Here is a 14,147-nt window from a genome sequence, read left to right as displayed (position 1 = left end):
CCTTTTTTTTACATATATTGTACAAGTGTAATTTAATTTTAATGACAAAGACATTTTTAAAAATAATATGAAAACATGAATAGCTGTTGAATTATAAGTACTTACGTGTATAGCAATTTAACACATGTTTCAAATAACTCTAACTTTTAAACCAGTTTGAACCACAATATGAAACTTGCACTTTTTGATAATCACTAATAGATGTATTTTTTGGCATGAACAGAAAATTTTTATCCAGCTTTTAATATATTTGACCTTGAAATTAGCAAAATTTGGAAATTTGGAAATTTTGATGCTAAAAAAAAGGAGGAAGGGCTTAAAACCTTTACTTTAACTGAACACAGCTGGAAAGTACTCTAGCCGTAATTATTACACAGAAAATTTGGTCTTTTGGTTCCAACACGGTCACCTTATAAGGTCATGAAAATTGCTGAAAATGTTGAATATTTTGGCATATATCAAGGTCATTTTTCTTATGTTTTTCAAATGTATTTAATATATTTTTATACATTTTATGTAAGCCTATAATGTTCTCTTTTTATCAGTAAAGACAAGAAACTTCTATCTTTTACTCAAGGCCAACAATAAACTTTTAACAAAACCTCTACGAGGCCTTATTTTTGCACGTAGTAGCGAAGATAATCGAGCCCTGATTCAAAATGGTGGCCGATAAAAATTAATTAAAAATAGTTTTGAGCTATTTACTGATAAGACTTTCTTGGGTAAAATTTTAAATATTTTTAAAATGGTCAAGCAACTATTAATTTTAAAATTCGATGATTTCACACGGAATGACTCAAATGTGATACCAGTGTTTGACAAGACTAATATAATTTTGCAGTCACAAACACCTCACATACATGTTTTAAAGGACTTATTAACTGAAATGTTAAAAGAATTGCTTCTAAAATTTCTAAAGCCAACTTTAATCAAAACAACTTCAATACTAGATATCAAGTACAGTATTGCAACGAATCAGAAGACAGATGAAGATCTTGTTGTGGGTTGTACTACATCCAAACTAGTGGATTTATTAGAACCATCTGACAAAGCAAAGTTCTACACATCAGTGAGAAGTTTTTTTACATTATCATGTGATTACATTGTACTGATGTTTCCCTTAAAAAATGACATTTTAAAGCACGCAGAAGTGGCTAATTTAAAGAACATTGAGAGTTCTTCATTTTCGTCACTAAAATGTTTTGTCAAGTTTCCGACATTTCTCCTTGTTAAGGATAGTGAAACCCCTGAAGAAGCATTGGACTTACTTCAAGAACAGTTTTCTGTGTTGCAGACAGATAATGGCATTCCTTTTGAATCAACGGAGGGTATGTATTATTTGTGGTGTTCAGTTGGTTGATGGTAGTAGTATGGTAGAGTTGCACATGTAATGCTTTCAATATTAGTCATACCACACAGCAATGCTGAGTGTGAGAGGGTTTTCAGCAGTGTTAAAAAGAACAGGACAATATTTAGAGCATCAATGTCACACCAAGTGCTGAACATTAATTGTTGGCGAAATCTGATAAGAAGTGTAATGAGCAAGAATTTCAACAACAGTTACTGAAGAAAGCTAAAGCTGCCACGTACAAAATGCTGCAGAAGGCAGAATGATTAATACCTACTTTTTTTTAAAAACCACCCAGATGAAGAAGGTTAGTTTAATTGAAAACAATATTTTTAGTAAATATTTTCCTATTTTGTTTAGTGTTAAACAAAACCATATTTTAAAAATTGTACTATTTTTCATTTTCACAAGTTGGCAGCTATGTAACTGGTGGCTAGCTGCTGGCGGATCTCCGTTGGTGCTTCTTGGTAGGCGAGGTGCACGAGTCGCTCAATGTCGACTTCGAATTCTTGGAGTGTTTCAGAAGATCGCTGACATGTCTTCAGGGCTGTTCTGTACACCTCGCCCATGTGTCGGTCGCCATACCTCAGCTCGAGGGTCTTTACCAATACTCTCTAGTATTTCTGGTCTGGAACTGGTATGGTCTGCGGCAGCTCTAGTGGAGATCCTCGCAGGGCCAAGACGAGTACCGTAGCCTTTTCTTCCTCACCCTAACCATTTACTTCTGCAGCTGCCTCATAATGTCTTCTGAACACTTTCCACGATTGACCGCGGAAAGTGGGGGGCTAAATTTTTGAGTGGCTGCTGAATGTTCCCCACACCTTATCATCCTCAGGCAACTCTTCCGGCTTGCAGTAGGTTTAGCTTCCTTAATCTTTCAATGGCACTCCTTGGCTACAGCTGCTACATCTGTTTGGGGGCCTACTCGAGCTGATTTAGCTGTTGCTCCTGTCTGGTAAGTGGTTGTTTCTGTTGTACTATGTGCTGCTTCAAACACAGTACTTTACTTTGGCACTGAATGCTTGATTCGTCAATCTTCTTAATTTATTCTTGTGGAGCAACTATTTCGTTTTCGCATCTTTGCTTGGTTTTTCGTGATGTACTCTGTCTCGGCCTTCATGGCATTCTTCACCTGTTCTTGGCAGTTCTTCATTTCATTCTTCATCTCTTTTTGGTATTTTTAATTTTTTCCATCTTGTCTTGGTTACTCCCTATTTTATTATTTATCTTGGCCAAAAAAGTTATTATGTCGGCTGCCATCTTTTGTGTCCACATACAAAACCAGTCTCTCTCTCTCACTATTGTCCTATGATATATAGTGTAATTTAACCTACAAGCTAACCTAAACTTATACTGAAAACATAACACTAACTTTATCAAACCCACACTCAAATTAACTATAGTTCTTAACAATAATTTTAAAAATAAAATTCTAAATTATATATATTTTCAAATTCTGTATTAACTATTCGTAAATTAATTAATTAGAGCTATCCCACTTCTGACACCAAAAAATAATACAAACTAATTTCGGGAGAACTGGTTCTTAAGGGATAGACCAATTAAGTTTTATTACAATTTTGTTGATTACTAATACATATTTACATTAGGGTCAATCCATATGAAGTGGCAAAAAAATTTATTGGTAGCTTCATAAATTTTTTTAAAAAACTGGATACTTTGTACCTTGTTAACATTATGTATTGACATTTTAAAACTGTCATAATAAAATTTTTATTCTCACTGGTTTGATTATGGTAGCCATTTTGTTGTTATTGCGCAACAATTTTTTACATTTACAAAGGTTTACGTACATTGCCATATCGTAGCTTTGGTAGGTCATAGCATGATGAAAAATAATCTGAGGTGTTAAGCACATTATATACTACAATTGAAGAGTATAATTCCAAAACTCGCTAAGTCCATTTTTTTACTTTGTGGGAAAATTCACTTTTGTTGCTGTCCTTCAACTATTTAACACATCATTGTGATATTACCAGGTGTAATCCTTATTATATTTGGAAAAATTTTGATAAGGTGCGTGTGGATCAGTACAGTTTTATTAATTGTATAAATATAAAAAATATATCCCAAAACCAGCTCAGTCCTATGACTGAGCAAGTTTTGAGTGTTTTTATTAGAGTTAAAAATATTATTCACATAAAATGTTGATTGATAAATTAATTCCAACAAATTATGTTACAATGCCTCTGGATTTCAATTATACTAATTGTTAATATAAGCAGTGTTTGGTTATATTTAACAAAAGTATATTTTTGATAATATCAAAGGACAAATAAACATAATATCCCAATCACTCAAACCAATTTCAATTCTTTGACATGTACATTAGCAGTCAGTTACATAAAAATTATACTGGATTACATACTCAAATAAGTTCATATCTATTGTTATGGTTCATTTTCATAGAATTCAACATTATCATTTTTTTTTTTGCTGTGGGTCATACTGCCTTCTTTTATAGCTGATAACACGGTGTTGTAAGTAAAAATCTTGGGTATCTTCTGGAACCGTAAAAAATTTAAGTAGTTCTTCAACATCCTTTGCTTTCTCTGAGGAAACTTGATTTGCAGGAGAAATAATCTCAGCACTCTGAAGATAATCGGAAAAATTTTGTCCTTTTTAGAAAACTATGCACGAAGTCTCCCCCCAATCGTATAAAGCCTGCACAGTTACCTTCACACCAGATGTATGTTTAGTATATGTGACGACCTTTTGTTGGAATATTTTGAATGGTAGAACAGCTTTAAAGCGACTTTTCGCCCCTGATTTATAGTCTTTTACTTGCACTGAGCAACCATTCCATGCTGCGATAAAATCTCATTATACTCCTGAGGACTAGTGATTGATTCTTTTCTTCTTAGTATTTTTTCAACTCGTCCGAAAACCCGGTCAGGCGGCATAAAACTGCCCACAAACTGGAAAAATATGTTCAATTTTTTCCCACCTTGACGTTGCATGCATGTAACCACAAATAGTGCCTAAAACTATACTGTTTTTCTTTTGTGAAGCAGCACTGTCACTGAATAAGCGAACCACTTTCACGTTTGAAGGTGTCTTGTCTTCCAAATGATGTAGATAATGTACAAGTGCAGATGCAACTTCATTTGATCCTCTGCCATGCTGTGTTTCCAACCATGTACAGAGCATTATGTGATCTTCTTTCTTCTGCTGCCAATGGTATACCATCATTGTTAGATTATAAAACCACACTTGTCTGCTGTAAAATATGTCTGAAACAGAAAGTTTTGGCAGTGGTTGATTTTGTTGACAGTCAAAAGATACAGTGACTGTACTAGGCGGATCATGCTTCAACATTTGGTAAAACCTCTTTGCTTTTTGTTTGTGGATCCTTTTGTTCAGAATAATGTTTTTTTTTTATCAGCTTCAGTTTTTGCCAAAGAGAGTTTCTTTGTTTGTTCCTCACAGTAAGAACAGATGTCAGTTCGTGGGTTACCGAAACCAAGATTGAACCGTGTGTCAAATACTCTCAAAAATTTATTATAGGAGCACAAGTCAGATGTATTTTTTTGGTCCACTTTCTACTGGTGCCACATCTTTTTCACACTGAGCTCGGGTGGCAGGCAGCGTCTGATTGACTTTGTTTGACCATAGTGACTCTCACGGCATTTATACTGCTTAATGTGATTTATAATACTCTCTGTTATTCGCAGGTGTTTTTCTCTTCTATTCTTGTCCATTCCTCCTCTACATTCGTTCGGCACAACACCACATGTCTTGTACGCTCTTGCAAGTCTGGCTAGTCTGTCCCTGGATGTACATGTTATTGATCGAAAACTCTTAGCACAAACTTTAACTTGTGTACCACTTTTTTTTAGAGCAAAATAGTCCTCTTGAATAGGCTTGCGCCTCACAGAATTCTCTTTTCTTTTACGGCTTCGCTTAGCATCACTAACACGCATGAATGTTATTAAAAACCGGTCTTGCATTGTTTTTGATCCATGTTAATAAATCTTCTTACAGAAATAATGTGTATCTTCCTCCAATAAACTTGCAGCATAGCAACCTTGTTTGCCATCAGCATGATTACAGCTAACACTTGGATGTTTCCCTTCGTATGTGTATCTTGTAGTTTTCGATTTACTGGGTGGTTTTCCAAGTGCGTCCTTTTCCTCCCTCTGTCACTAATCTCTACTGGAACACTGTACACTTCATCCATTGTTATCTGGAAGCATGAGAAAAGTATGTTTCTTTTTATAGCTGTATTTTAACATAATAACTGATGTGAAAAGTGTACAGTTGTAATGAAAATAAATAAAACCATTTAACAAACATAACCTACAACAACGTTCAAAACACAATGCAAACTTTTAGCTGCATTTTCATCAAAAAAATATTTATGTTAATACTACATTAAGTGTATACATTTACACACAAAGCTATTAATAAGGGATACTTACTGTGTTAGTATAATCTGTTATTGCACAGGTTCCAAACAAGTTGAATACAGGGCCATAACCAAATACGTACAAACACAATAACGAAGTGGGTTTGTTCCAAAATGTGATGCACCTATCGAGCATGCTCTGTTACTGCTTGTTATGATAAAAAATAGTACAGTATTAATAAAATAACATCAGTGAGTTAATATGAGGTGAAAGTATAATATGTGTAAATTTTTAAAATCAATGATTAATATCAAAAACTACAAAAATATATTCAACTATTATTATTGAGGATAAATGCCATAATTTTAAGTAGGTACATGGTTATAATAACTTGTAAATATGATATTACTGACGCAACTACCACCATCAGATGGCATACTGGATGGGTTTTTGGACTGAGCGAGTTTTCAGGACGACAGTGCCAAGGACTGAGCAAGTTTTGAGAAATACTTGCATCTTTCGAACCCTATAACACAGGGACTGGGCTACTTTCGATGACGATTGAACTGCAATTACCTCAGTTTAGCCAAAAATGGACTTAGCGAGTTTTGGAATTATACTCTTCAATTCTGATCATAAACCATCTTTCTAAAAATCACTTAACCTTGTCAACTTTGAAGGTTGAACTTCTGCCTCACAATTGCAAAAATTTACATTTTCAGAATGAAGGCAGTATGTGTTGGGCTTGAAATATTTTAGGAAGTACTTATGTAATAGTAGTGTAAACACAAATTATTTGGAGTGTGAGACTTTACTACTTTTTTTTACAAGCTTGTAAAAATGAGTTTTTTCATTGTTTTGCTTATTTTACAGCTTATTATCTATGGTGGGCAGTTATCTAAAAATCTGAAATTTGCACACAATTAAGTACTCCAATAAATGTCATTGTTCACAAAATTAACTTCCTCAATGGCTCCTAGCCACACTGTTCATCATACACACAGGCAAAATATCATTGTTCCGAAGATTCGTGGGGACAGACTTGGTTGAAACTCTTCTGGTTTGGATGTTGCATAGCATCTCAATATAATATCAGTGAGTGGAACAAAGCGGTTGAATTTCCTTGTTCCTGGGAGCCGTTGGCAGTTGTTAAACCTAGTTTTGAGCTCTTCTTGATGAGCAGTAATTTTCTCTTCTTTAACACACAAACACACACATATAAATAACTTTTAATTGTCTGTGTACAGTGCATAAACATATCTTCAGGGGAAAGAATTTTATCCTTGTCTGTTCTTTGAAGACTTGCCTTTGTTACTTCCCTTTATGTTGTTCCTCCAACATCATCACAGGCATTTTTTCCATGTGATGTGAAGAAATTCCACTCTGCACTAAGGCTGAAATCATTCTTATGGTGACAGGCATTCATAAAATTCTTTTTATTTTTATACTGGCTTGATGATCCATCTGAGAAGTAAATTATAGGTTGAACCCAATGAACAGTGTCTTTTAAGTATTTCATAAGATGAGATTGAAATATATGCACTGTTGTTGGGTTATGGTCCAAATGATTACTGATCACACAAACACAATGGGTTAGAAGCTTATCATTTTCTTTGTAATAATATACGAAGGGTTGAACAGTTACTTGGCAATTTACCCAGTGGTAGCTCTGAATCTCGTCTTGGATAACGAACGTAAAGTTTTCTGCGAAGTCTGCAAGAACAATGCACTCTGTTTCCATAAGTTTCTCGTTCTTCTTTCTCAGGTATTGACTTTGAATCTTTGATGTAAAATGATGAGTTGTAAGTGAATCAAGTTTTTTAATAAAGGACTCAAAGAATTCTTCTTTTGCTCAAAAACAGTTATCATTTCAGCTCTATTTGTTGTGGTCCATCGTTGAAAAATTAAGTTGTCTGGAATGGTATCTCTTTCTTCAAATTCATCAAACAGAGATACTAGGTCTTCATTTCCTGGACATTTAACACATTTGCCCATCATACAGTTATATCTATTCATATCACAAATGAGTATTTCAAGAAGGTCTTTGTAGTCTTTCATAAGCTTTGCACCATCCACCATTAGCTTAACATTCTGATGATTAGTACTAACACGAACATTTTGTGTTCCCAATCTGGCTGTGACACACCACTGAGTTCTGAGTTCTATGAATTTTGATCTTCTAATTTTACAGTTTTAATGTTTATCTTTAAATTCCACAAACAATTAATTTAAATTTCACAGCACCAGCCTCTTCTGCTTTTGACATTTCATGTTATTTATTTTCACAGATAAACAGTTTTTTTTCCGGGACAAAGACAACTGTATTCATCACATTCATAGAATTTACGGATTGAATGCCAAAACCCTTTTTCTTTACCAACTCGGGTAGAATTCCCTGATCTCTCACTAGGTATCTTGTCATTTTTACCAAACGCTTTGATTCACTGAACTCTTCAGCTATTCTGTGACTTGTTTTTTTATTTGTTAAATTATTTCGTCATTGCTTTAGTAAATGTTTTCTGGATTTGGGTTCAGTGGTTGCTCGGCATGTCTAATAAATGAGGAAGACTCACACAGGCCTACCTAAGAGACTGGTGCACAGCTAGCTATTGGGTATCCCTGTTTCAAATTCCTTTTTTGTGAATCGAGGTTAGCCACCCTGACTGGTACAACCTCGCAGATTACAGTTTTATTAATTACTAATATTTACATGAATAACAAATAATTGTACTAAAAAATGTCTGATCACCAATCACTCGCACTTAAAAATGTTTATTTGCAGGTAACTAAATGTCTGTTAAGTTCCCACTCTTCACTGGAGCTAGGCTCGTCAATGGTTCGCCCCTCATCTTGCACCTCTCCAAACAGACTTGCGCCACTCAGTCGAACTCTCACGGTCCCGTCACTCCGCATCACGCCACTCTCGAGGGGTTCTCTCACCCTCTTCGCAGATGTCGCACTTACCTTCACTCGCGGAACTTTCCGAACTCTTGAACTCGCTCGGAACTCCCACGGAGGCTGTCGTCGCTTCTTAAGTACCTAAGGCGCCCTTCTCGATCCCACGACGGCGACTGTGACAAGTCTCTCATCTTGGGCCGACCAGACTCCAGAAAAGTCCAGAAAGGCAGTGTTTATTAATGCAACTCCGCGTCGTGGTTTCGTTAATCCCGAAGTATTCCCAGGCCGCTAAAAGGGTAATTGACGATGAATTGTGGTGTGGTGGTGCGTGAGGTTTTGAAGGGGGCTGGTGGGGGTTAGGGAGGATCCTTGCTATCTGGCCAGGCACGCGTAGCATGCCTTATGTCAGTGGATGACTTACCTTTGTATTTTCCGTTAACACACTTTTACAAGTTGTGCAAGAGATTTTTTGCAGACACAATTTGGCTGCGTATGCAGCTAAAAAGTACACTGCAGAATCTTACGTGTTCCACGGAAATTACAAGAGGTTGGATATCTTGCCGAAAATAAGTGAATAAAATTCTATACTGCATTTTACCACAAAAATTAAGCCTAAAAACTTGAAGGACGATCATCTCCTTCGAACAGTGTTTTCCAACACGAAGAAAGATCCATGAAAGACTAAAGCTAACATCGGTGAAATTTTGCAAAACTGAAAGCAGAAATGTGATAAATAATGTGAAACAAAAATACACAACCTAACTGTCCTTGTCTTTCACTATAATAATAAAAAAAAACGTAACATTCATGTGTGACTCGCTAACTGTTTCTCACATTCGGACAACCCATTTATGCACGTTTCTTATCCTATATCATAAAAAATTAATTAGAAATAAAGTTTGAATAAGTCTTAATAGTGAAACCATAATTTAAAGGAATACTGACTGTAGGCCCGATACAACAATTTTAGGAGCTAATTTTCACATTTATCACGTACAAACTCCCGCCATTGAATTGTACCAGTGGTTGGCCTGGGGTTGCAATGTTCTCAAGGCAGAGGTAAGGCATTATTCTCTTCAAGGTCATCTAACGGTGCTGATAAGCGCTCCCGGGATATTTGAACCGGCTGGTGTTGGCTGGTGTGGAGAAGGGTGGCGGCATGACTGGGCTGGTTAACGTAGTACAGCCAAAGACCGCTAGTGGCGTACACTGTTGATACCCAGCGATTGATGCAATCACTGTGACAAAGCTTGCTACTACGACAATTATTTTGCGAAACCGGCCAGAAAATTTAATCTGTGCTCGCGACTTCTCTACATTATATATATATTCAATGATATTACCTTACTTCTGCCTTGAGAACAATGCAACCCCAAGCCAGCCAATTGGATATTCAAATAGGGGAATTTTGTACGCGATAAATGTGTAAATTAGCTCTTAAAAATTTTGTATGGTCAGTCGTACTCTTCCTTTAAGTTATGATTTCACTATTAACAGTTAAATACCTACTAATTCAAACTTTATTTGTAATTGATAATTTTATTTGTGATTAGGATAAGAAATGTGCATAAACGGGTTGTCCGAATGTGAGGAACATGTTGCGAGTCACACATGAATGTTACGTGTTTTTATTTATATCATAGTGAAATACAAGAACAGTTAGGTTGCGTATTTTCGTTTCACATTATTTATCGGTTAGATGCGGTGTAAAAAAATTGACTAGTATGCAATGTAAGTTTTAAACTATTAAAATGAAAATTATCATAGTATGTAGTCCTTTAGTTTGTATTAAAAATCTCCACATTAAAATTTTTTTGAATAATAATTTAAATAAATTACAACAATTATTTCTACGTTTTGACCAAAACCAAGTTAATTTTTAATGTAAATTTTAATAAAAGCAAAGTATTCCCCTTTTTGTCTGTTTCACATTAGTTACATTTGATTGGTAACTGTTTCAATACAAATCTAGAATGCGACCATTAAATGTGCTTAAGAAATCAACTTAATAATTAATGATTTGTGATTATAAATAATGGAGCTAAATGAGTATTTTTACAATATTAAGATGTAAATAGCTTATTGGTCACTATGAAAATACCTTATTATGTGAAATAGTGCGTTTATTTACCAAAAAGAGAAAATACTTTGTAAGTGGATCAGTGTAAGAAAAACAAAGTTCGAACTTTTCTTGTTCAGAAATAAAAAATGATAACAGAGGAAAATCTAGCCTATACAGTCACCTAAGTTAGAATTAATTAAAAATATAAAGTATATAAAACTGTTTAAAATACATTGAATACTGCCTTTATTTACTTGCATTCATAAACAATTTTTCTTTATATTCAAAAGTATGTATCCAAATAATTAAATGGGAGACACAGATATTGAGATTCTAAACAGCAGGCACTTTGCAAGGTAACAATGTCCTTTGTGTTTAAAAGTGAAAATGGAATATTGTATGTGGCACAAACGGAGTACATTTTAAGAAAATAGTTGTCAGTTTTAAGATATTTCAAGTGGATTTTAAGGAGTGAAAACGACAAGCTTTTGGAACTTCCAAATAATTCATTAATACATTATGAAATACTTACTGACCATTTTAATATAAAAACTTCAAAAATGTACTGAAGAACTCTTTTGAACTATTTTGCAGTTACGAATATCCACAATCATAATACAAAGGAAAACTTTGAAAATCAAGAAACAGCCTAGATTACTGAATGTGATGATGCCACACACAAACTTAGCTCTCGCCAAGATCCTATATCAGAATGTGTCTGAATGAATCCGAAATACGTCATACTTTTTTCAGTGACACGGAAGTAGCAGCATCACTTAGTAGTCTGGGTTGGGGGTGGGGGGGGGGGGGGGGCATAGACCCTGATCGATGTCAGGCAATAATCCTGCACAGTCTTAATATAAACATAATATGTATTCATAAAAATAGGGTTAGCTTTTGTTTTATATGATGTTGATAGCAAAAAATGATGTTGGATGTTAGAGAGCCTGAATGACTTGCAAGGCGGCATGTTGGTGTTGCAGGTGGGCTGGCTTGAGCATCGTGATGAAGCCGAGAGTCTGCCGGGCCTTGCGACAGGACTGGTGACGTAAAGGACGCTAGCGATAGTGCTCGTGTACGCTGCTGCGGAGACCGCCCCGATGGACAAACGGAAGATGTTGCCGAAACGCCCGCGCATGGATCTGCGGGGTCCCATCGCCAATGGTCCCATGCAAACCCGCCCCCTGGTGGCTCTGCTGGACGGCAGAGACTGCTCCATCGAGATGCCCATTCTGAAGGACGTGGCGACGGTCGCCTTCTGCGATGCGCAGTCCACCTCTGAGATCCACGAGAAGGTGCGTCCTGACACTCCATTTCCAACATTTTCCTTGCATGGCAAGTCTCTCCTCTAAAAGGCTCTATAATCCATTTTGTGGAAATTTGAGTTTTATAGGCAATTATGTTGGATCTTAAATGTTGCACTCATTACTGTGCTCTCTCTAATTGGACCTCGAATTGGGAGCGTTTTTGAAAAATGTTGTTTATGAGTCATTCCAACATTAACTTATTGAATATTGAAACTGGCTCCAGATTAACCATATTTGATTTTGTTTAAACTTTGACAGAATGCTGTCAGATGTAATTCAAATGGATTTGACATCAGAGCAGATCTGCCAACCTCAAATCACACCCATCAGTAATGACAATTAAATGAAAAAAGTACGCGTGAATCACGCACGATAAATTTTTCCTTGGGAATTATAACACAAACAAGATAAAAGAAGGACAGGCATTCCATAGTAATGGGTGTTACATCCGGACAACAAAAAAATTCAATATTAAATAAAACATATTAAGAAATCATTTAACATACTTGTTGATAGCACTTTGCTAAATGAATATAAGTATTGCTGTAGAAGCAGTTTATTAGCATATCAAATGCAAAATAAAGTAGGGAAAATATGGTAACGGGTGTTAGCAAATGGACATCTTACTTTAGTTCAGAGTGATTAATCTTAAAACTCTGTGAACTGAAATTAAAAAAAATTGGAAAAAATTATGAATCCAAGCCAAGTTATAGTCTTTGCACTGGTATAAAGAAGTTGTTTGTAGACAAACTATTAACCAATCCATTAGTAAAATAGAAATCCGTTAGTGAAATAGAAATCCATTAGTAAAATAGTAAAATAGAGCCATTCCACCTCAATGCAGGCAGTTAGCAAGATAATGTGTCAGGTCACCATCTCAGATTTGCTTTAAAAAATTACAGCAGTTACAACCAGTGCAGACAAGAAGTATGCCAAAAGGATTTTGTCCCAAAAAATTTTTTCCCCATGTTATAGCCTTTTGAAGTTGGTTCAAAATCAAAAAAGGTGGAAAAAGGGGTGTTTTTTAAATGAGCGGCATTTCAAAACTATTTTACTGATTTTGTTGATTTTTTTTATTTTGTACCTATTATAGTGAACTACAGAGTGGAATAGTTCCAATGAGCCCAACGACAATATCTTTAAGGGGGGGAAACTAAAAAATTTGGCAAAAAATTTAGATTTTTTTGGATTTTCAAAAAAAAAAATTTTATGTGGAATAATCAATTTTCATAAAAAGTAATTCTGGTAATATGTAGACCTATTACAGTAGTTTTACAGGAAAAATTGTTTTTAATTCTATGATGCATGGAATTATTAAAATTTAACTTTAAAATTTTCAAAATTTGACAAAAGTGCCATTTTTGATTGAAAATTACTGAAAAACCCCATATTTTAAAAATCTGAAAATTTGTAACTTTGTAGTCCTCACCTTTATTAATAGCATGCACTTTGTTGGATAGTGTGTTTTTGCCTGTAAACATTTCTAGAATTTTTTGAAAATATAATGTCATTACCTTTTGTATGTTGTGCATGCTCAATTAATAAATGTTTTGTTGGTATCTAAATAGTATGTGATAATTTGTAACTGGTTTTGTATGAGGGGAAACCTTGGGAAATATGAAGGGGGAGTCCCTATCTGAATATTCCCAGGCGCTTGCTGTAAGGGGAATCCCTGGTAGCTTGAGGGAAATCCCTGGTGACCATAGGGGGAATCAACTACAAGACTACAAGGGAATTCCCAAACTTTTGCTGTTACAGTTGTGTTGTGTGTGTTCATGGGTGATGTTCAGCTAGTGAACTAAATCATGTCTGACTTTCATAGTACGGAGAGAATTAAATGTGTGGACTACATTAAAAGGCACAAAAAAAGTGTGTATAAAAGTAAATGTGTGAGGATGTGTAAGGTGAATGATTTAGCAGATGATATTCAAAAGTTTGTGGGTGTATCTGTTTCAGTAAATAAAAATGATATTTTGTGTAGCAACTGTGTTACTTTTTATAAAAAGAAATTTCTGGAACTTGCTGAAGATGCAGAAGAAACATCCATGGATTTTTTCTGCTACAGGGCATGGCAAAAGTGCATGTGATGCAATAGGTGGTTTGTGTAAACACTTTGCAACTAAGTTCAATCTTCGGGCAGAGTGTGTTAATGCCATTAGAGA

The 14,147-nt window shown here is 35.2% G+C and overlaps 1 protein-coding gene across 1 annotated transcript in view; it reads left to right on the top strand.

The window, feature by feature from the left end:
- The window catches only part of LOC134531232 (C-terminal-binding protein), a 445,126-nt gene that overhangs the window by 255,002 nt on the left and 175,977 nt on the right, over nt 1-14,147 (top strand). The window contains exon 3 of the mRNA XM_063366907.1: nt 11,662-11,973. Within this exon, the coding sequence (XP_063222977.1) occupies nt 11,779-11,973 (195 nt within the window). The 5' untranslated portion in view covers nt 11,662-11,778. The remainder of the gene's footprint in view (nt 1-11,661; nt 11,974-14,147) is intronic.

The sequence above is a fragment of the Bacillus rossius genome, chromosome 3 (assembly GCF_032445375.1).
Source record: "Bacillus rossius redtenbacheri isolate Brsri chromosome 3, Brsri_v3, whole genome shotgun sequence".
NCBI lineage: Eukaryota > Metazoa > Arthropoda > Insecta > Phasmatodea > Bacillidae > Bacillus > Bacillus rossius.
This window is presented reverse-complemented; position numbering and strand designations above follow the sequence as displayed.